At 48.5% G+C, this 24,373-nt stretch overlaps 1 protein-coding gene across 1 annotated transcript; it reads right to left on the reverse strand.

Annotated features, from left to right (window-relative positions):
- Positions 1 to 194: 194 nt before the first annotated feature.
- On the reverse strand, positions 195 to 22,526 carry LOC144934546 (uncharacterized). Its single transcript, XM_078860448.1, has 2 exons — positions 22,196 to 22,526; positions 195 to 3,807 (listed from the first exon to the last, which is right to left on the reverse strand). Exons 1-2 carry the CDS (start codon positions 22,257 to 22,259, stop codon positions 2,249 to 2,251), a joined length of 1,623 nt encoding a protein of 540 aa, XP_078716574.1. The 5' UTR covers positions 22,260 to 22,526; the 3' UTR covers positions 195 to 2,248.
- Between the last annotated feature and the right edge of the window lie 1,847 nt (positions 22,527 to 24,373).

Consider the following 24,373-nt stretch of genomic DNA (forward strand, 5'->3'; position numbering starts at 1 on the left):
ATCAATATCATCCATAACAGAGGTTTTTTGGGGTTAGAACGCATAAATATATAAACGTGTTGTTAAACCCGCCACGAACCGACACAGCCAACTAGGAAGGGTTGTCACGTAAACAGAACGTGCCCAATTCGTTACTAGTACAGCACACCGGTGTGTTGGAGAGAAAATCTACATACTGTAAATGTTGCGGGTTTACTCTCCAACACACCGGCGTGCTGTATTAGTAACTAATTGCCATGTTCTGTTTGCATGATAAACCTTACGAATTGGCTATGTCGGGTGGTGGAGGGTTTAACGACACATATTTCCGTGATCTAACCCAAAAAAACTATATTATGTGGCATATTCATCAGCAACCATCACGATAAGTGGTTAACTGGTTTTAATTTGTCAGTAATATGCATTTATAGACTTGGGTTTATGGATAACATTTCACCAGTATAAAAATATAGATTTACTTCCCAATATACGGATATCAAATATCAACACATTATGAAGGTGGCTTAGATGTCTGGGTGGGACGTTCTGATAAGCTATCTAGGGCTATGCACATGTTGGCTGGATGCTTGTTAATGTGGCTTGCAAATTAAATAGCGTTCACTGCAGGACACTGCAACACCAACTCTTCTATTAATTTCTCCAGATACAGTGCTGGGAAGGAGCCATTTGAAAGTAATTAAACATGCTTGCTACTATTAACCGAAGGCTATTGAGAGACCTCGTGGAGTTTAAGGTAAAATCAAACTGTCAACAATCATTTCGCCACTCTCGACTTCTCGCTCGAGTTTCAGAAGCAATATATCTCCCGACCTTTCAAAGTCCAGCGGCTGTTTCACCAACAACTCTGCCCTGCATTACAGACCGAATCATCGCAGCTGTGAGGTTTACGTGGCAGTCGGTTTGCTTCGAAAGTTATTCGTATCACTGTGCAGAATTCGTGCGGGGCGACAACTTTCGTGGGTTCCCTTTCCATCGCATCCACAGACAAACAACCCACAGCCGGTGGGTCCCGGTGAAGGTTCTCGTACTTTGGTCAGGCGTGACATGTTTCACGGTGCTGATATCTATTTTAGTCAAAGGTGAAGGTGCAGCCCTGAAATATATATTGGCAGCAGGACCTCCACTCGAGGTGAGCTCGAGATAGAGAGAGCGAGCCCTACGGATGGTATTTGTTTTGGCTCACCCCGTTCCACGCTGGCGAGCCGTCTGGGAAGCAACGGAAGTCACGGGCCCACCCTTCACTCGGCCACACGCGGCTCTGCCGATCGACTGAGGGTGGCCAAAGCCAATTCGTACCGCTGGGCGGACGGATTGGCGGAACGATTTGAGAAACTTGCACCGTTGTTTCAACCGACCTGCTGGGACATCGAACTGGGAAACTTCCGGGTCAAAAGTTCGGTGCGTGATGGGTCAAGCCATAGACAATTGAATGTTTTTAAGTCTTTAGATTTTTGTCTGAAGCGTATGGTTCTGGGTGTTTTGTAATGGGTGACACGGCGACTGATAGAGAGGAGGAGTCTGTGCCTAGACAAATTAAACGCAGTTGACTGAGAAGCGTAGGGCTGATAAAGTAGTTGGTGACAGTGCAGATGTCCCTTGAGAATTTGTGTTCTGTTGGAGTGGCATTTCTCATTCTGTCTCCCGACCGCAAACGTTTGAATATTTGTTCAATAAGTAATCAGCACGATTACTGACTCCTGGAAGTTGTACAATGTGAAATATATTTGGTGTTTTCAAAACGATGAGATTGTAGTATTTGACCACTGCTATGATTACTCTCTTTGAGTTAACGTACATTATGCTGATCCGATCTAGGTTGTGATTGGAGGCTTTGCCGAATGATCGGTGAGCATTTGGCTGCTGTGCTGACATGAAGCCAAGCTGCGACCACAATCGTTTACAACCTTGAATCATTATTGTGGGCTATTTCTTTCAATGAAAGTAACCATAAACAGCAACGAACTTGCACACGCTAAGCAATGGCAATCTGATTACAAACAGAAAAAAAGGTATAACCAGGGGCGTAATTTCGCGGGGAATATTTTCCAGGGGAGGGCGGGGATATTTTCTGGTGCTCAGCCCCGGATAGCTTCGGCTGAAACGAAGCCCTGGGCGTGATCGAACAAATACTTCTGGTAACCCGCCCGCTGCTAACGTGACCACCGCGATGATGCTTTAGGCGGCCGTAGCACATCAACACTTCCAACACCGTCCGTGCATCACCGGCACCGAGACGCCGCCGCCGCCCCTACACAGTCTGGTGCATCTCAATGTTTTCCCGCTGCCTCGAGTGGCCCTTTCCGTTGAGCTGGAACGTGGACGACTGCTGCTGCTGCTGCCGCTTCTTGTAGCACCACACGGCGATCACGGCCACCACCAGCGTCGCGCACAGGACGGTCACGATGATGGCGATGATGGTGCCGTGCTCGTCCGAGGGGCAGTCGCCTCCCGGGCACGGCGGCCGCGGCTGCGGCGTGGGGCCGCCGTCGTGCCGCTGCTGACCTTCGACCTCGGACACGGTGCGAACCTCCGGCAGCGCCTCGCCGGCGTCCGTGGGCAGTGCCGAAGCGACGGGCTCCTCCGAAGCCTCGGCGCCTGGCCAGGGGTCGGCCGGCGTGGGCGACCTTGGATAGGACTCGTGGACGTCCTCGTCATCTCCGTCGTGGTCGTTGTCACCCTCATCCTCGTCTTCGACATTCGCATTGACATCGCCGTCCTCGAAATTGCCGTTGTTGTTGTCGTCGTCGTCCTCGTGGTCGTCGTCGACGCTGTCGGTCGCGAACGTCTCGGGGGTCGTCTCGGGGGTCGTCTCGCCGTCTCCCGTGCCCACCGCTTCCCCCGGCCACACGGGCGGGCGGTCGGTGGCGACGGCCGCCCTCTCCGCGTCGCTCCAGCCCGGCCGCAGGGGCTCATCCTCCTCATCCTCCTCGTCGCCCGGAGAGGCGGCGCCGGGCAGCGGCAGCGCCGAGAGCGTCGGCGCGGCCGCGTCCTCCACGTCCTCCGCGTCCTCCCGGTCCGGCTCGCGCGAGGTCGTGGACGCTTCCTGAGGTTCGCCGCCGTCGTACGGCGAATCCTCGTCCACGCCGCCCTTGCTCGTCCGCTCTCTCTGCTGCTCCTGCTCATCTTCATCATCACGTTCCTCCTCTCCCGTCTGCCCGTCATCCTCCGCCCTCCGCTCTTCCTCCTCCGCTTCCTCTTCACGCTCCTCGTCCTCTTCATCTGCCTCCTCTTGATTGTCCTCCCCCTCCTCGTGCCTCTCCTCCTCCTCCTCTTCCTCCTCCTCCTCTTCCACGTCCTCATCCGCCTCCGCGTCGTCCCCGAAGTCGTGCGCGCCGTCGTCCAAGTGGCCCCGGCCCCAGGAGAAGCCGGCGGGCGTCGTGCCGCCCAACTCGAAGCCGCCGTCGCTCCACTCGCCGCCGACGTCTCCTCCGGCGGCCCCGGCCTTCGCCCCCACGGCGTTGGTGGTCAGGAAGTGCGGGGGGAAGCTGCCCTCCCGCCGCTCGGACAGCAGCCGCAGCAGGTGACCGCCGCCCTTGGCCGAGGAGCCGTGCTGCTGCTGCTGCTTGTCGAAGGAGGGGTCCGCGAGCAGGGGGGGAGGCCCCCTCTGAAGCAGCCGCAGGATGTCCTGCGGCGGCACCCCGCGCGGCTTGCCGGGCTCGTGGCTGTCCTGCCACTTGGCGAGCTGCGAGCCCGCGGCGGCCTCGTCCGCCTCCGCGTCGAAGGGCGCCGAGGCGGCGGCGGTGGCGGTGCTGGCGGCCGCTTTGTCCGGGAATTCGTGGCCGCGGCGGAGGTGCCAGCCGTCGTGCTCTGCCGAGAGAACGCGACAACGAGGCGAGGGCGGCTTTACGCAGAGGTCGCAAACGGGGTTTGATTCCTTACCCGTAACCGGCCGCACCAGGGTCGCAAATGGGTACCCGTTCCCTACCCTACCCTACCCGAAATGAGTGACAAACGGTGACTCACCAGTGACTCACGGCCTACCCGTACCCGGTCGGGTACGGGTAGCCGGGTATCGGGCAGGGTACGGCTGTCGGGTACCCGGTTGCGACCTCTGGCTTTACGTCGTGGAATCAGCGGCGACAACGCGCCGCGTGCGCGTGTGTGTATGTGTGTGTGTGCGTGTGTGTGTGTGCGCGTGTGTGTGTGTGTGTGCGCGTGTGTGTATGTGTGCGCGTGTGTGTGTGTGCGCGTGTGTGTGTATGTGTGTGCGCGCGCGTGTGTGTGTGTATGTGTGTGTGCGTGTGTGTGTATGTGTGTGTGTGCGTGTGTGTGTATGTGTGTGCGTGTGTGTGTGTGCGTGTGTGTGTGCGCGTGTTGTGGAGTGGTGGTGTCGCGGTTAGCGCTACGCTGCGCTACGAACCCGGCGACCCGAGTTCGATTCCCGCTCACGGCCAACATCAGCGACGATTATCTGAACCGGGTCCTGGGCTTCCCCTAGGCCGACTCAGCCTCAAATGAGTACCTGGTGCGGTGTGTAAAACCATCGCCGGTGGGGAGACAAAGGCGGCCGGGCGTGGTGCTGGCCACCCACCACCTTCGTGTGGCGTGCCAGCCTTCATAGGAGCTCGCTAACAGCACTTGCCCCAACAGTCTGTTAAGCCATACGGGTGATCTTTGTATTTTTTTTCTAACTTAATTCGCACCGTACGTATCCAACCGTGCTAATCGGAGGGCACCTCATTATTTGCTGTGCCCTGCGGCCCTCCGATAGGGCGCGGCAAAACAAAATCAAACGCGGAGGGTACCGACCAGAGGGTACGACACCAACGGTCTGAGCGTGAGAGAGTGAAAAGCAGCACGGCAGGGAGGGTGGACAGCTGACAGCTGCTTTGTCAGCTGTCAGAAGGAAGGAGGCGATGGCGAGATGGCATCGATGGCGTTGACTGATGATCGCCCTACCGGACATCTGTGAAACAAGAGCTTGATTGCTCATCGGATTCCTTCGGTAGAAATACATATTCGCACTCTGATTAATTGGAGTGCTTCCCAGCCACTCCGAGGAGCTTCCTCTGATCAAGAATAGTGCGCGTGTATCTGACATCTGCTCCCCAACCCCCCACCCCCAACACCGCCTTCAGTGACCAGTATAGTGAAGTATTGCCAAACAACTCCCATGACTGACACAGAGTGGAGATGACCTCATCCGAAAATTATTCGGTTTGTTTTTATTTTAGTTCCTCCGTGTGATGAAGACAGTGAGAGGAGAGAGGCTCAAACCTGAGACTGGAGCCTGGGTGGGAGTGGAGACAGAGGAGGGGAGGCTGGGCCACAGCACAGTAATGTGGAATTTCCACAGATCAGCACCTACCCTCGCGCATTTGAGCGAGTGAACATTGTGGCCTGGATTATTCAGCAACAGCAAACCAAGCATACTGGCTTATTTATAATCCCTTTTCTGTCTTTCAGGTGTTTGGTATTTGTACTTTGCAGAGTTTATTTGTTTGAATGTGAATTTGGACGGAGCTTCGGTCCCTGTGTGGGCACATTCTGCTGCCTAAGAGGCTGTTCTATGGGCACTGCCACCCCGTGCTGTGAGCGTTCCTCTCACGGAGCCGACAACCACACACACGGTTCACTAAATACACACGGCGGAATGTTTCCTCGGGTTCCTGAACAAGCTGCCAGAACGCGGGGCGAAACGTCGGACATCATGTGGCACGACCCTGAAGCACGCCGGAGAGCTGTAGCGGCAACAAGCGCCAAAAACCTGCGCAGTGGTTTCATTCAAGAGACATCTTGCATCTGTGGTGCAAAATGTAGAATAAGTAAATGTTGTGGATCTCCAACACACCGGTGTTGCCGTACCAGTAACCAATTGGTTTGTTCTCTTTACATGACAAACCTTACTAATTGGCTGTGTCGGATGGTGACGGGTTTAACGATGGATTCATATTTACGCGATCTAACCCAAAAAAAAAACCTGTATTAAGGATGATATTGGTCGCGAAAGCTTACGTGTTAAAATGTAGAATAAGATTCATGGGGCTCAGCTTGTCACGTGGTAAGACAGACATCCCTTTGTTGTAATGAATGTATCTATGCATGTTGAACGTAGTTATAGGGCGCCCAAAATTTTTATTTTTATAATGTTTGCATTTATTAATGGAAATTAGCCCAACATTCTAATGCAGGACCCACCTGTAAAACAGTCTTAAAACTTATGCTTTCCTGGATAGGACACAATTATTATATAATGTGAGTTAACAAGGTGCCGCCTAAGTGATGATATATTAACTTTTATATTAAGTTGCAGGTTCGTTTAAATGAAAACAGGGTTTTTTTCACACCTCAAACATAACACAACACAGTTCAGTACTGTACGTGTTATTTGCCTGTTATTTTATAATTATTATTTTTATTACATTTCTTATTTAGTGTTTCCATGCTCAGAAAATGGTGGGGATTTTCTCGTCAACATTTGCAGCCGTGAGCCAATGGTCACAAATCCCCGTTCCCACAGTAGGAGCCAGTAGTTGTTTGTACGACACAACCTTGGTGGCATCCAAACACATATTGTGTTCATTAAATTCAATGTGTCCTTGCGAACACGGCCAATATTGCTCTTTGGTATAAAAACACAACGCTGTTTACAAATGTTTAACCCTGTATATATATACTCACCCAGAATTAGTTATGGGCAAAGCTTCACGTAATGCTACACCCACAGGCAGCTAAAGTCAATCAGCACCGCCTTCTTTACGAAGAACACTGCAAAATAAATAGACTGCAGCTTTTTTCGTTGAATGCAATCATTATAAGTCGTGATCTTGGGGTCCCAGACGCAGCTTAGTTTCGTCAGTATTTCCATCAGCATTGCATAACAGTGCAACAGCGATGTTTTGTTGAAGTTTCAGGTAGGCCTCGGCAAGGTAAGGTAAAAGGTAAAAACAACGAGCCTACCTTTACCCTACCTATTACCCTTACCACAATTCAATCACTCTACACTTACCTTTTACCCTTTAGCAAGTTAAGGTAAAAGGTAAAAACAACGAGCCTACCTTTACCCTACCTTTTACCCTTACCCCATACAAACTACCCGATTACAGGGTAATTACTGGGGTACTACTACACATGAAAAAGGTTTATAACAGGTAAATGCTAGGAAGAGGGCTTTATTCATATAGAGAATACTCTCGATGATTCCAATTCTAAATGGAGGCCACGGACTGCGCCACGGAGCTTTTAGCGAGCGGTAAACACAAGGTATTCAGCAGGTAATACTTCGCGCTACCTTTACCCTGCCTAGATTTGAAGCTTTCGTGACTGCAAGTAATCATATTCTTAGGTTGTTTCGGTAAAGTCACGTAGGTAAAACATCAAAATTAATGAAAATAAAATAAAAACAAAAATCACGACGTTTCGGAGGCAACACAAGTCTCCGTCATCAAGTGATCAATGATCATTGCCTCACTTGATGCAGCTAATTCGGCTGTGACGGTCCCACCTGATGACGGAGACTTGTGTTGCCTCCGAAACGTCGTGATTTTTGTTTTTACTTTATTTTATTTTCATTAATTTTGATGTTTTACCTACGTGACTTTACCGAAAAAACCTAAGAATACTTTACCCTGCCCTTTACCTTACCCCTTGGCATGGTCGACACCTTTACTCTGTTACCTGGTAAAAAGGGTAAACTACTTTACCTTGCCGAGGCCTAGTTTCAGGCAACAATTGACGTGTATTGTTGCACTCAATTACAATCGTTCACATGGATGAGAGGGCCATGTCTACATTGAAAGTTTGCGTTTCGTCTGATGCCCTTCCGCCCCCACCTCCAATTAGCACGGTTGGTTACGTGATGAATTCATACATCACGTTAACTATCTATATATATCCAAAATTGCCTTTAAAAATCAGATTATTTTTGTAATGAATCCGAAGCTCACCCTTCGGAGAGTATGCAGTGCGGCAAGGCAAGTTGTCTGTGATGGTGTCGTGTTGCCGCCTTGGGGTCATGTTAACCCCTCGACGTGGACAAATATCGCAGCTTTCCAGAGTCATTGCAACATCATCCCCCTCGCTATGCATTTACCTTTAAACAATTAATCATGGAACATTACGGCTCACACGTGGCACAATGCGTGATGTTGAATATGTGCAAACATGCCAAAACTATATACTGCTACTCCTGCGGTAAAATAGAAATACTGTAACAGGTTGTTTATCCCTGCCGCTAGGAGAAAATGAACGTGTTGACATTTTGGCGCACTGGCCTCCAAGACACATTTTCCTTTACTCTGTTTCCATGGCGGTTTACTTAACTTGAGATGTATTTACACGTATTTACCAACTCTATGTGTGTGTCTATATGTAAAGTAAGGGTGACAATATTTTTAGCTGTTATGGTTTTGCAGCCACAGTATGCATTTTTTGTAGACTTGCACTTAGTTTGAGCACATTAACCTAAACGGTCAATCGGATTATTTTAATACACGCTTAATGAGCACGGGCAGAGCAGCGACACACAGTGATGTGAGCACTGCTTTACGAACCCGCCATCCTGAGCAATCTATATGAACTGTCCATGGCCACCCCGTTCACCAACCCACACCGACCAGTGCGGTGAAGTATGGTCAAACAAACCCCGCACGACATGGGGAGGCCTTCATCCAGCAGTCGATTTACAAAGAGCTGTGCACACACACACGACGACTAGTCCACCTTCGCACTCTTAGGTTTTTTTCGGTAAAATCATGGAGGAAATTTTTTGGAATAAATAATAAATAAGATAAATAATAATATAAATGAAATAATAAATCACGACGTTTCGGAGGCAACACAAGTCTCCGTCATCAGGTGGGACCGTCACAGCTGAATTTCTATTATTTATTTTCTTTTTTACCTACGTGATTTGACCGAAAAAAACCTAAGAGTATGAATCCTTGCAGTCACGAAAGCTTCAAATCTAGAATTAGTCCACCTTCGTGCCTGTAAAACGAGGCCGGAATGACCTGTCCGTGTGCCCAAGCCTCGGCTGGTATGGGCCTGTGGTGGTGCACAGCGTAGCCCAACAATTGACGTAAAGTTTTCGTGACTGCAGGAATTCATATTCGTGGGTCTTTCGGTAAAGCCACGAAGATCGATCAAATCATGAATTTTTTTAAAAAATAACAATATCACGACGTTTTGATCGCAACACAAGCAATCGTCATCAGGTGAGAAATATCACGGGAGAGCTTCTGAGAAGAGATGGTGGGAGCGCTGCTAAGGTAAGGAGTTGTTCTCAGCAGCTCTCCCACGATATGTCTCACCTGATGACGATGGCTTGTGTTGCGATCGAAACGTGATGTTATTATTTTTGTATTATCTGATCTATCTACGTGGCTTTACCGAAAGACCCAAGATTATAAATTTCGATTGAAAGCTTTCGTGACTGCAAGGATTCATCTTCTTGGTTCTTTCGGTAAAGTCACGTAGAAGGGAAATATTAAAATAATAAAAATAAAACATAATAAAATACAATTCTCACGACGTTTCGGCCACAACGCAAGGACGGCTGCTTGCGTTGTGGCCGAAACGTCGTGAGAATTGTATTTAATTATGTTTTGTTTTTATTATTTTATTATTTCCCTTCTACGTGACTTTACCGAAAGAACCAAGAAGACCCAAGATTATAGGCCAACAATGTGGATGTGCGCCCAGTCGCCCCGGGGAGAGATTGAGTCTGCCACCTGTCCCGGTTTCCCAGGATCGACTTCGCTTTGAGGTGGCCGCTGTCCAGGGAAATCTGTCAATTTTACCGTGATTTTAATAGTCCTGGCTTTTGTCAGTTGCATAATAATCATGATACACCACTTAGGACAATCAATTCACATGTAGTTTAGAATATTTTTCCTGGAAGAATCCGAAGAGCTATAAAGCTATTTTTCACAGATGTCCCATCTTCCGGTTTTGTGAGATATTCTGCCCATGATGTGTTTTTTGTTGTTGTTGCTGTACCTTAGAGGTGGCAACCACACCTAGCTGGCCACACAATGATAAATAATGATCAGGAATGCATGCAGGGCTCAGTTTGGACCGACGTACATATACACCGGTTGGGTGAGTACTGTGCATTGCCCAATTTAGAGAGGGTGGCTGCTGCTGCTGCTCGTGGTGGTTGTGGTGGTGGTTGTGGTGGTTGTGGTGGTGGTGCTATTGTACGGGCCATGTCCTGATGATCACAGGATGGCTCTTCGTATCTCCCAGGGGTCTCCAGCCGCTTTCAATTGTTCTGTTCAACACTTCTCGACCCCAAAAACTTGGTGCTGTAAAGGACTATCGGTACAGGTGACGACCACGTGCCCAGTGTGAACTTGACCGGCCAACTTTTACGTCTCAGCCCCTGCTACCATTGAGTTTACGGTATGTGTATGTACGTTGAACTTCTTTCGCACCGTACGCAGTCAACCGTGCTAATCGGAGGTGCCGGGGAAGGACAACAGTACCACTTCAATCGTTGTTATCAACGCATTTCTGCTGGGCACCTGTGAAAGAAAAAAGCTTTATAGCTTATCGGATTCCTCCAGTAGAAGTAAATATTCTAATATTGTGATACGTGTACCGGGAGACATTCAGTACTGCGCACACCAAATAACGAATCAGTTGGCGATGCTGCGTTGGCAGCGGCGCACAATCAACAAACAACAACAAACTCGGCCAACCCGTCAACAATAGCGCCATAAACGAAAAACACTCGCTTGATTCCCAGCCAGGGTCAACGTCAGTGGCGAGCGATGCATGAACCAGTCCTGGGGTCTCCTTCATCAACGCGCACTGACCAGCGCGGTGCAGGACGGTCAAACAATGCGGCCGGTGGCTGTCCGCACGCTTGTGCGGCGATCCGGCGCGGCGGAGACGAGGATTGGTGGATCACACGAATGTCGCGAAACTCCGTGTGGGCACTGAGGCGCCACACCCCTGGCTTGCCAGGAGAATGCGGTGCAGAACGTGTAGACTAATCTCCATCTGTTCCACCTGTTTGGAATAGAGTGTTCTCATGCGTAGGATTTCTCCGGGCACTCTTATTGGCTGAAACGCATTTTAATCTAATAAATGAACTTGAACTTGATCTGCCTGCACCTCCTTGCATTGCAGATTATATTCACGCGTGTGTTTGTTGAACTTTTTTCGCACCGTACCTAGCCAACTGTGCTAATCCGAGGTGCAGTATGGCGATATGCAGCTTGCACGAGTGACACGGCATACCAATTACATATGCTATTACCTAGCAGTGCGTCGACGAATGTCCGCCAATCATTGTTATACAACATTTGCGAAGTGTCTGTCACCCTGCCCTGCGCCAATTCACTGGACTCAACCAGGTGAAAGGGCTCGAGGAATGTTGTTCCCACACTGCTGCAGGTCGTACAGGCAACGGACAAAGCACACCGCCCTGTGTAGAACTGCCAAGGGGGCCCGTGGAATCACTTGAAAACATATGCAATCTCGTTCCCCCGGTCGCAGGAGCGGCACTTGCAAATAAACACAGAGAGGCATGAAGGTTTCTTCTGAGAGATAGATCTCAGCGGGCTCTCTCTCGCTCACGGAAATAAAGCCACGTGCTACTACTACCGGAACGGGGAAGATCCTGACGTGATGGTTAGATCGTAGTTGTCGTCAATGATCTTAGTTGTCTTTCGATTTAAAGCGTTCGTGACTGCAGGGATTCATCTTCTTGGTTCTTTCGGTAAAGTCACGTAGAAGAGAAATAAAAAAATATAAAAATAAAAAATAACATTCGGGCGCTGTCTTTCCGACAGACCATGTTCTTCAACTGAGGACGGCTGCTTGCGTTGTGGACGAAACGTCGTGAAATTTTTATTTTATTATCTTTTATTTTTATTATTTTATTATTTCTCTTCTACGTGACTTGACCAAAAGAACCAAGAAGATCTTAGTTGTCGTCAATGATCGTATTTGTCGTGAATGATTGTAGTCATCGTGAATGATTGTAGTCATCGTGAATGATCCTAGTTGTCATGAATGATCTTGCTTCGTGGGTCGCTGTGACCTGCCACCCTGTTTGTGGGATTTCAACGAGGGGTGCTGGGCGCAGGGTGGATCGCTCAGCGCGCTGTGAACCTGGCGACCCAAGTTCTGTCAACGGCTAACGCCGGTCGCGAGTGCGATCTGCACTGGTCCTGGACCTCCCTCACCAACCCGCACTGACCACTGTGGTGAAGTATGGTCGAACAACCCCCACCAACAAAGCATCGTGGGGAGACCTTCATCCAGCAGTGGATTGACAAAGCGCTGGAAATTATTATTACATGGAACTTAATAATAAAGACGTCGTTTTTGGCGTATTTATTGTTTAAATGCCACCAAAATCCATAATTGGCGCTAACTACGGTAAAATAGTTTAATTTTGAAAGGGAATGGAACTTGTAATGGAACTGACACAGCATTAGCTAACAGCTGTGTTCAGGAGCATTCAATTGCCTTCCATACGTACTCTTCCATTTCGGATTCATATAGTGCCCTTTCCAGGGCTATGGACGTTGTGAAAACATTCTCACAGGCAGACAGACGAATAGGGAGACATTCAGAGAGGTCACATATCCGGGCAAGCTCATCGGCTGATTGAGAGGAGGGTTTGCCCTCGTTTTGCACAGACCAAATGTAACAAGTTCAACATCTCACCACATCTTGGTACAAATCAATTCTTGCCACGCAAACGCAGATGCCAATTTCCAGACAGGTGGCACACCTAAGAGAGACACGGACGGACAGATGCACATGTGGCGAGACGTTAACTAGCTCGCCTGGTATACAGGAGGTTGTGGGTTCAATCCCGACCCTGACGCCTGCTGCTGTGTATATTTAGAGTTTGCGTGTTCTCCAGTGGCCGCGTGGGTATTTCTCCTGTTCCTACGGGGTTTTCCCTCCATGTTTAGAAACATGCGTTTAGAGTATTTGGCTGCTATACATTTCCACGTGATAAGCCACTTCGTTGAGCGATCATTTGTGGCCAGGTCGCTTCTGAAAAAGAGCTCTATAGTTCAGTGGGCTTGACCTGCTAAACTCAAAAAAGTGTTTCTAGTATTACGCGCAATGGATCAGATCCTCATGTATATCCTTATGTCGACACCCAATGTTTACTATTGTGACAGTGTTGCTTTATGTAAATATGAGTGGTTGAACTGACTGTATTGGTGTCCTCCGAGTGCATTTTGAACATATTTCGGATCGTTCTGATCTAGGATAGCTTGCTGCACATTCCGAATGGACCACAGGGCCTTGAATGGAAACCCATCAGGCACACGAGTGTCATCTCAAACAGAAGCGGTCATGGCCAGACCCATTCTCCGCACGTGAGACACGCGCTCACTGGAATTCGCGATTTATTCACCATTCGTGAAAAAGCTTGAACCGGGGAGAACGGGAAGCAGAGGGGTTGGTGTGTCAACACCTGGCTGATCAGCATTTCCCTCCCCGAGTCCTTGAAATACAGGGCGCTTTAAAAAAATGTGAACACTTCCGAGAATTTGCACCAATACCACGAGAAATGTGCCTCCGGGCTCTGGAGACCACCTGGAGAAGATTCCAGGCAACGTGTTGACAACGGTGGCGAACGAGTGGAGACTCTTTGACTTTTTGAAGCTATTAACATTACATTTGTCATCATGTTAAAGTGCACTATCCGTTATTTTTCCATTAAAAACGATGGTCCCGTATAAGTGTTAGCATTTTTTGAAGCACCCTGTACATTAATGTTTCACAAAGGATACCGAGATGACATTTTGTTTGCGTGGGTACGGTTGAGAAAATGGCTTTGTATTTTGTATAACTGTACGTGGTTCACGATCCATAACAGAGTCTTTTGGCTAGGATAACGTAAATATAATTGCGTCGTTAAACCCGCCACCACCCGACACAGCCAATTACTAAGGTTTGTCACGTAAACAGAACGTGGCCAATTCGTTACTAGTTCAGCACACCGGTGTGTGGGAGAGTAAACCCACAACATTTGCAATATTTTGGTCGCGAAAGCCTACGTGCCAAATGGATCACGATACTGCTCTGCTCACGTCGACACTGACGACTCTGCAACCACGTGGTCGTCAGCCACACAATATATCACGTGGTTGTCAGCCACACAATGTTGGTGGTCATGAATGATTCGGCTGGGTAGTGGGGCGGCCAGAGCGGACGGCACACAGTGGTAAAGGTTGCGAGCTCATATCTCGGTTGGGGATTGACACACAGCAAAACCTGCATGTATTCGTAGTATAGGTCAATGCAGAGTGCACATTTCCAAAGAAATAAAGAAAAAAAACCCTAACAAGCATCTTTTGCACCCTCCCGTTGAGCCAGTAATGAGCACCGAAGATTTATGATCGTTAGAGCTCCTCTAATGAGGCCGGCCTTGGGATGTTGGTGCGATTGTGTGCGCATGCACTTATCAGCGTGGGCTGCGTGGAGACACGGGGCTATTTGTGGCTCAGTGAAGCGAGCGGAGGTCGGTGCCAGCTATCGCACGGCACAGCCACATTGTGCTTCTCGTTCTGGGGCTCCATGTACTTTGCATTCTCACGTAGCTATTAGTTCTACCCGTCGGCTAGACCTGCGACCATGGGGGGGTGGTGGAGGTGGGGTGTCGTGTGACTTGCATGTCCCACTGATGTCATGCTGACGGGTGGATTAACCAGCGACGCTCATCGTTTGTCAATTCACGCCAGTGCTGGAACGAAAGCGGTGGCTTCCAGTGAAAGCGGCGGTCGTTTTTTTTTAAAAATCTTGAGCTGGGGACCTGCGTGTCTGAACAAATCCATCACACCGTGGGTGACACGTCTCATCTGCTACCGTCGGCAGATGATAATCTCTCGGCCGGCTTGCCAATCCATGTGGCCCAGCTTACGCGACGGAGATTTGTTTTTTTTGTCAATTGTGCTCCGACATCAACGGAAACATTTCCCATAATGACGACGAGCAATCCACTACGCACAGTTTTAAGATAAACTTCAAATCGAAGGGATTTTTCGACGGAATTTTCATTGCGAATACCGCTTATGACAACAACAACAACTGCCGGTCGGGCGAGTTTATAACGACTGGCATTTGAGTGCCGTTTGGAGTGTATAATGGCCTTCATAGGTGCTCGCTAACAGCACTTGCCCCAACAGTTTGCTCAGGTTATACGGGGGATATTTGTTTTTTTTTGTCTGTACTGTTCATCATTTTTCTAGAGGCGAGGGAGACGTTCGTCTATTTGTATATCAATGACTCGCGAGATGGGCATGAGACATCTGCAAATCAATAAACAAAGGGCATCTCTTTTAATTTTGACAGGTTACACATAATCTGAAAATGTGGCAATATTGACACCTAATGTGCAGTATTCACAGCACAAAGTCACTTGGCCGCTGACGTTCTTGGCTCGAGACTCTAAGCTGCCAGGGCGCACTGCGAGTGAGTTGCCTAACGTCGTGGGAGTTGTTCCTGTTGAGTCCCCAGTGACTCAGCAGGCAGAGTTACGATTCGGATTGGGGCCATTTCGATGGCTGCCACGCTGAAGAAGATGTCACCACCAGTTGCAACGGTGCGGTGTGAAGCAAATGTCCGCGTTCGGAAGCGGTGAAATTCAATCAACCATTGGAGCGGCCACAGTAGGTTTGGTATCCAACAAGTATTCTTTATTTAAAGGAGTGTAAAAGTTATCCTGAAGATTTAAATATAGCAGAGAACTACCCAGCCACGTTCAATGCACCAGCTCACACTCATCCCCCACGAGACTTTCCCATCTCTGGCTCAGCCCCCCTTCATTTCGGCGGAGATCTCTCCCTTAATAATGATTCCAGCTGTCCCCCCAATTGCCTCACTCCCTGGGGAGTCGCCACATCGCCCAAGCAATTATCCTGGGTGTGCGTGTCCACACACACACACCACAAACCGACTCGCTCCTCCAATCCCACACGAGATGTACAACCCCTGGCCATCCCCTCGGAGGTGTGACCACAGCTCACAACGTTTGTGTGCACGTACGTTGAACTTCTTTCGCACCGCACGTAGCCAACCGTGCGAATCGGAAGGTGCGGGGGAAGGACAACAAACAAAACACACACAAAGACGTTGGCGGCGCGTGTGGGAGGACGCTGCTGCTGTCAAGACACATGATGGCACGTGCGTGAACGACCTCGCGTGGGGAGGGAGTGTGCCAATGCGCTGCACTGCCATCCTGCTGACCTGGGTTCGAGTCCTGGCCATGCACAACGTCAATAAAACGAAGACTACAAACCTCACGCTAATTATTCTGCAGATCCACTCAGCCTAAAGTGAGTGTGTGGTGCGGAGTGGACCAAGGCCACCGTATCGTGTGCCGTGCGAGCCTAAACATGTGGCCGCTAACAGCACTTGCCCCAACAGTCTGCTAAGGCTGTCCGGGGGATCTTTGTCTGTGGTGAACATATCCTGGTACAATACGTATCTGCATCAATTTACGCATTCGGCTTCATAGCGTTACATCACTAGTCATCGGTGTCGGCGCTTATTGATGCTCAACCGTGGAGCGAGTGGGCACCCCCTGGGTTGACTCAGTCGAGAATGTGCACCGCATGCATTGTTTCCACGGAGACAGTGCTGCCCGTCTGTGCTGTTAAGCATTGCATGGAAACAATGCTTACACGTGTGTGCATTGCATGTACACAATGCTTACACGTGTGTGCATTGCATGTACACAATGCATACACGTGTGTGCATTGCATGTACACAATGCATACACGTGTGTGCATTGCATGTACACAATGCTTACACGTGTGTGCATTGCATGTACACAATGCTTACACGTGTATGCATTGCATGTACACAATGCATACACGTGTGTGCATTGCATGGAAACAATGCTTACACGTGTGTGCATTGCATGTACACAATGCTTACACGTGTGTGCATTGCATGTACACAATGCTTACACGTGTGTGCATTGCATGTACACAATGCTTACACGTGTGTGCATTGCATGTACACAATGCATACACGTGTGTGCATTGCATGTACACAATGCTTACACGTGTGTGCATTGCATGTACACAATGCTTACACGTGTGTGCATTGCATGTACACAATGCTTACACGTGTGTGCATTGCATGTACACAATGCATACACGTGTGTGCATTGCATGTACACAATGCTTACACGTGTGTGCATTGCATGTACACAATGCTTACACGTGTGTGCATTGCATGTACACAATGCTTACACGTGTGTGCATTGCATGTACACAATGCTTACACGTGTGTGCATTGCATGTACACAATGCTTACACGTGTGTGCATTGCATGTACACAATGCTTACACGTGTGTGCATTGCATGGAAACAATGCTTACACGTGTGTGCATTGCATGTGCACAATGCTTACACGTGTGTGCATTGCATGTACACAATGCTTACACGTGTGTGCATTGCATGTACACAATGCATACACGTGTGTGCATTGCATGTACACAATGCTTACACGTGTGTGCATTGCATGTACACAATGCTTACACGTGTGTGCATTGCATGTACACAATGCATACACGTGTGTGCATTGCATGTACACAATGCATACACGTGTGTGCATTGCATGTACACAATGCTTACACGTGTGTGCATTGCATGTACACAATGCATACACGTGTGTGCATTGCATGTACACAATGCTTACACGTGTGTGCATTGCATGTACACAATGCTTACACGTGTGTGCATTGCATGGAAACAATGCTTACACGTGTGTGCATTGCATGTACACAATGCTTACACGTGTGTGCATTGCATGTACACAATGCTTACACGTGTGCGCATTGCATGTACACAATGCTTACACGTGTGCGCATTGCATGTACACAATGCTTACACGTGTGCGCATTGCATGTACACAATGCTTACACGTGTGCGCATTGCATGTACACAATGCTTACACGTGTGTGCATTGCATGTACACAATGCATACACGTGTGTGCATTGCATGGAAACAATGCTTACACGTGTGTGCATTGCATGTACACAATGCATACACGTGTGTGCATTGCATGTACACAATGCTTACACGTGTGTGCATTGCATGTACACAATGCTTACACGTGTGTGCATTGCATGTACACAATGCTTACACGTGTGCGCATTGCATGTACACAATGCTTACACGTGTGTGCATTGCATGTACACAATGCATACACGTGTGTGCATTGCATGTACACAATGCTTACACGTGTGTGCATTGCATGTACACAATGCTTACACGTGTGTGCATTGCATGTACACAATGCATACACGTGTGTGCATTGCATGTACACAATGCTTACACGTGTGTGCATTGCATGTACACAATGCATACACGTGTGTGCATTGCATGTACACAATGCTTACACGTGTGCGCATTGCATGTACACAATGCATACACGTGTGTGCATTGCATGTACACAATGCTTACACGTGTGCGAAAGCTTGTTTCTTCTAAGGTGAAGGCGCAGCCCTGCAATTCCTTTACCTCGCCACTGCTGGCGGAAGGGCCTCCACGGAGAGCGAGCTCCACGTGTGAAGTAGAAACAAACAAACACGTGACTTGACCGACAGACCCAAGAGTATGAGTTCCTGCAGTCACGAAAGCTTTACACCAAAGTAACACCGAACGAGTATTACTTGTCAAGGCACAGCGAGGCTGTGTGCCCTAAGTTGTCTGACACAAGTCAGAAGCTGCGTTAATTAACAATACAATGTTCAAAAGTCATGGCCACATGACGTTCTGAAACACTCGCGTAATAACCCTGTGGTTGCGTTGGCTTATACTGTGGTTGGCTTATGGCTGCCCTGCTCGTTAATATAAGATGGAGGACCCGGCACAGGGATGACAACAGGTTTTTGGAGGCCCTGGGCCAAATGCCAGATGAGGCCCTCTCGATCCATTCTAAGGCCACCTCTGAGACCCCTTCTACCCGTACTAAGACATCCTCTGAGACCCCTTCTACCCGCACTGAGACATCATCTGAGGCCCCTTCTACCCGTTCTGAGACATCATCTGAGGCCCCTTCTACCCGTGCTGAGGCCCCTTCTACCCGTTCTGAGACATCATCTGAGGCCCCTTCTACCCGTACTGAGACATCATCTGAGGCCCCTTCTACCCGTACTGAGACATCCTCTGAGGCCCCTTCTACCCGTACTGAGACATCATCTGAGGCCCGCGTGGCTTGTTCTGAAGGACCCTTCTGCTCTCCGTGGCCCTGGCTGGCCACATCAAACCAATGAAGGTTTGGCCGGGAAATGTTAAACCCATGATGGGCTGTCATTCATTTCTGGGGCCCGGTAAGAGGGCGCTTCGCAGTGGAGTTGTGAATTTTCGATTTTTAGGGAGCCCATTTCAAACTGAGGCACTGCTGTGGATCAGTGCTATTTTGGTTACAAAATAAATAAGTACGGTGCAATTTTTTTAAAATAAATGTTGTGTTTTCAATCGTAGGCAGAGGTCAGGATGCCTTATTGCTCCATCTCTGTTGTGGAGATGACACTAAACATCAACAGCTGTGTCTCGTCTCTACATTGGTGAGCTGTTCGTTAATTTTCATATCCACTGCTGAGAGTTTTAAGCGTGCTTACCTACCTGTTTTCCGCTGCTAATGGGAACGTGCTGTTACAGTACTTAAATATCTCAAAGCTAATATGATTATTTTTTCTTATACAAACATGGGTGGTGTAGTCGCATAGTAGTTAGCGCCCTCTGAATCCAGCGACCTGACTATAATATCCGGTTACGGCCCACATTAATGACATGTATGATGTCAACACTGATGCTGCTTGCCCCCCTTTACCGACATGCGTGGTGAAGTATGTTGACAAAAAAGAACCCATACCCAAGATGGTGTTGGGAGGTCTTCGTCCAATGACGGATTTAGAATTGCCGTCATTTATGTATTATTTACATTATATAGGCGCACAGACACTTTTAAAATCTATTACTGCCAGGGAACGATGATGCATCAAACACCGTACACCTCAGTCGACATCTCTCTTGAATGCAGGACGATGTTTTGCCGTCGGTAACCGCTACACGAGCCATAAAAAAAGACTCAGCACTTGCAGTGATCTCCATCGGTGACCCCTGAGCTGAGCGAGTGGTGGAAAAACGTCCACATTCTCATGGCAAGGGCCAGTCTCTGCCGGAAACAACCACTCTTGACTGCCGCCAAAGTGGTTGCTATTTTATCGACCCCACCAAATAAATAAAGAGCCTCCAATCTGGGTTATGAGGTCGTTACAAGACAAAGGTAAGCTGCACTTTGAACTCGAAGCAAGTCCACGATTTGGAATCACGTGGTGTCGTAAATATGACGAGAGGCAGCGCAGCATCTCTGGACGCTGCACAGCGAGAGGCAGTCGCACACAGGCGGCCCGGCGTGTCAGACCCACGGTGGCATTTTGTTGCAAAATATCGGGCGCTGGCAAGGCCTAGCAGCGGTGCGTCCCCCACCTGCGGCAGAGGTTCACGGTTTGAATGCGGCGGCTGCCCCGGTTAATCGTTTGGCGCCGTCTGCTTCGGAGTGGACCTCGCTGACCGCGTGACGTCCGTCGCAAGAGTTGGGCCATTGTGTGCCAGCGTCAAGGGCCACATTTGCTAGGATTTGAAGAATTTCCCCCAAATTACTCAATTGTTGGGTATTACACAATGCAACATCGCCTCCTCCTATTGCACAGCGCTTGGCAGGACCCTCTTGAAAAGGAATCGGCAGACTCGGTGATGCTTCCGTGGGTAAACAGGGGCAATACTGTTTAACACGTCGGCTTTCGCAAACAATATTATCCATATTAGAGGTTTTTTTTGGTTAGAGGGATAATAATACGAGTAAATATGGTTTTTTACGTCCATGCCTTTGGTTTGTATAATAGTATAATAGTACGTATTGTGAAAACATTATTTTTTATTGAGATACGGAAACAACCTACGATGCAATTCCCACTTCCATAGAATGAGACAATTATCAGGCCAGTCCCTGTTGTCACCGTCAGGGTGTGCGATTCGTACACGAGTGGATGTCAATATCAGTCATAGTCAAGTCATAGTCAGTGTAAGTCATAGTCAACAATATCTCCCTTTCGCTCATTTCAGTAGGTAGCCCTGAGCCGTTGACGGACATTCCACATTATTATGGACGGGACAAGTCTATCTCTATAACTACCACTGGTAAATAAAATAAGAAAAACGCAAGACTTATTCTATTCTCCTGGAGGGTTTATCAACTCAAATATATCCCTCATTAACATATCGCTCAAAATGCTGTTTAAATGATGAATGTATCTTACAATGCAGTAAATGACTCCTCATGGCATACCAATGTTATCTAAAACAAAAATACATCTTTAAAATGTAAATAGAATAATTTGCGAGCAGTGCTCGCTCCAAATAGCAGCCGGCTTCGTGTGAATGCCCGCCTGAGTTCTACTCCGGGTGAGGCTCCACTCACTGCCATCACACGAGCATCACCTGGTGAGGCCGCGCAGCTTGGAGAGTCCAGAGTTGTCAAGCGACAACTCTGGAGAGAGCCCTGCCATCGTAATGTGGATGTTCCACCAATGGCCAACGTCACCAAAGGAGGTGAGCAAAACTGATCGCTTGGAAGGGCATCGAGATATTTCGATGTTTTTTTCTTTGGATTAAAATAATGGACGCAGATTACTTCAATACAATATTTGACCATTGCAAACATTCAATTATGCACGCTACTTACAATATATGCGAAGAGGAAATAGCCAAACAGTTTGGTCAGCTCATTTCAATGGGGCATGACATATTTTAAGGAAAAAAAAACTGTTCTTGTGATATGGTTCCCACCATAGGAATGTGGAGTATCCACTAATTTCTTCGGGATGCACACTTATTTGACTTAAACAATGATTTAATGTTTTTTTTTGCAATGATAAATCTCTCTGAGAAAATCTCTCCGCTTAAAGCCGTCTATATCAGCCAGCCCTGGTCAACCCTATTTCCATCTCACATATTAAACAATAAAAACAAACACCTACAAGTGTTCATTATTTATACGCATTTAGCATCTGCACTGGTGCAAACGAAAATTAAACGATTTTACTCAGAAATGAAACTACGCGCGCGCACAAGTTATTTGCATCGGCACGAGAACGCGGAATGCACGGTGCAGAATTAATTGAACAATCAAATAATTTGAGCGGCACACAACTAAAACGTGGCATTAACATGTCTTAATTGCACACGATTTTCATACCTTGAGCCCGGGCCAGCAAACACATGCCCAAGCTGCAAAGAAGCCACAGGACGGTCGATGCCATGGGTGCTGCCTTCTGCCGGAATCGGAGTAAATTCTCGGCGTGAAAACTCCGGCTTCTGAAACCCACTTTGCCGAAATTTCTTTCAAGGGGCGCTAAACAAATAAGTTGTGTGTTTTTTTGGAGTGGTTTACAACCGTCGTTGGGAAAGGCACTTTGTGCAAGCAGCCTGCTTACAAGTCTATTCAACTGTGCCCAGTGCTTTATTGCTTGCGAATTATGCAGGCAGTGCAAATGCCATAGCGATGTGAAAACTGGCACCAGAGAAAAACTGGCACGCTCATGTGAACAAATAACTTGCTTGGAACGAGACTCAAAACCGCCCAGAAAGCGAGGATCATATATATCTCTTTTGAAGATATGAATTGGATGTCTGTTGTGGCCTAACTTAAGATGGACTGAAAGTGCTATTCTTCTCGCTGTTCATGATCAAGCTCACACAATTAGGGTCAGAGCAGTTGGCTCGAAAAGAGGGGTGCGTGAACGGTTATGCAGGTAGACTTAGACACGAGGCTGAAATTAAAAAATAATAAGTACAACTTGGGTACATTATGGGCCCATTGATGCAGAGTGCGCTGTCCATTGCAGGGGATGTCGATGTGATTGTTCGCGTGTTTGATTGTCTGCCGTGTTTGCAGGCAACAAGGGTAGAGATATAACGAAGGTATAGAGAGAGAGATGACGTTAATGTTGTGCGAGAGTGTTCACTCCACACTACGATGATGAAATTCTCTGGCACGCGTGGTGACGGGTACTGCAAGATCTGACCGTGTCCGTCCAGTGCTCACCCGAGCTGCATTGCCTTCCGGTGTGCCGAACGAAGATATTATTAGGCAGCACTAATTACACACAAAGTGGATGCCGCAAACGAACCACAACACCTCGCTGATCAAGAAGCATGAACCATCATCGCGTGAACTCCGGTCATTCCCGCATCAGCGACCTTTGCTCACAACCGAACAAAGACGGGGTCACCGCATCGCGCGGCGCTTTCAGATGCGCTTCTGCGGCCGTCTGGAACGCTCTTCCTTCCGATATTCGGAAGCCATTGGAGCTGTGCACTTTTAAATCTGAATGGAAAACTAATTTTTTTTGAAACTTATTTTTGTGTTCAGTTTGTTGTGCTCCTCCTGCACCTCCGATTAGCGCGGTGCGAAATAAGTTCTCAATGTACATGGCACATACACGTTTGGATGCTTTACTAACTTGATATAAAACAAATACAGTACAGTAATTCAATGTTGCTATTTATGTATGTGTAGTGGTGATACGCGCTGGGTGTATATGTCGTGTGCCAGCGCGTATGTACGGGTGTGTGTGTGGTGACGCGCGCTGACGGGGAGGAGCAGGCGTCAGTGCGCGGGTGGGGGTAGTGCTGCTGATTGGCTGTGTGCCGGTGACGCGCCCAGAGGGAGTGATCGGGTAGCAGCGCGGTGTGATTGGTCGGGGAGTGGAAACACGCGCTGAGCGGAACCGGATCGTAGGGATAGCGCGTGGGGATTGGGTAACTGAGGAGCGGTGCCGACGTTGAGGTCCGCATCCGCTCCGTCTCCCGGGAAGAAGAGGTATATAAGGTGATGCACAGAGGAGCAGGGGGCAGAAGTGGAACCATCTAAGAATGAAGACGAAGGTGCAGAGATAGAGCCCGGAGAGGAGAGTAATGGAGAGTAGAGGAGAGTAATGGAGAATAGAGGAGAGTAAGGTATAAGTGTGTAGCCAGCGAGAGAGAACGGTCTACACGAGCTGAGTAATGTATAGTGTGTAGCCAGAGAGAGAGAACGGTCTACACGAGCTGAGTAATGTATAGTGTGTAGCCAGAGAGAGAGAACGGTCTACACGAGCTGAGTAATGTATAGTGTGTAGCCAGAGAGAGAGAACGGTCTACACGAGCCGAGTATGCATACGGTGTAGCCGGAGAGAGAGGAAGGTCTACACGAGCCGAGTATGCATAGGGTGTAGCCAGAGAGAGAGATGCAAAGTCTACACGAGGCGAGTGGAGAGTGTAGCAGAGGCGCAGAGTCTACACGAGGCGAGAGAGGAGTGTAGCCGAGGCGCGGAGTCTACACGAGGCACAGAGAGCCAGCAGCACAGAATCCAGAGAGTCAAGAGAAGCGTAG

Source organism: Lampetra fluviatilis, chromosome 10 (genome assembly GCF_964198595.1).
Source record: "Lampetra fluviatilis chromosome 10, kcLamFluv1.1, whole genome shotgun sequence".
NCBI classification, from domain to species: Eukaryota; Metazoa; Chordata; class Hyperoartia; order Petromyzontiformes; family Petromyzontidae; genus Lampetra; species Lampetra fluviatilis.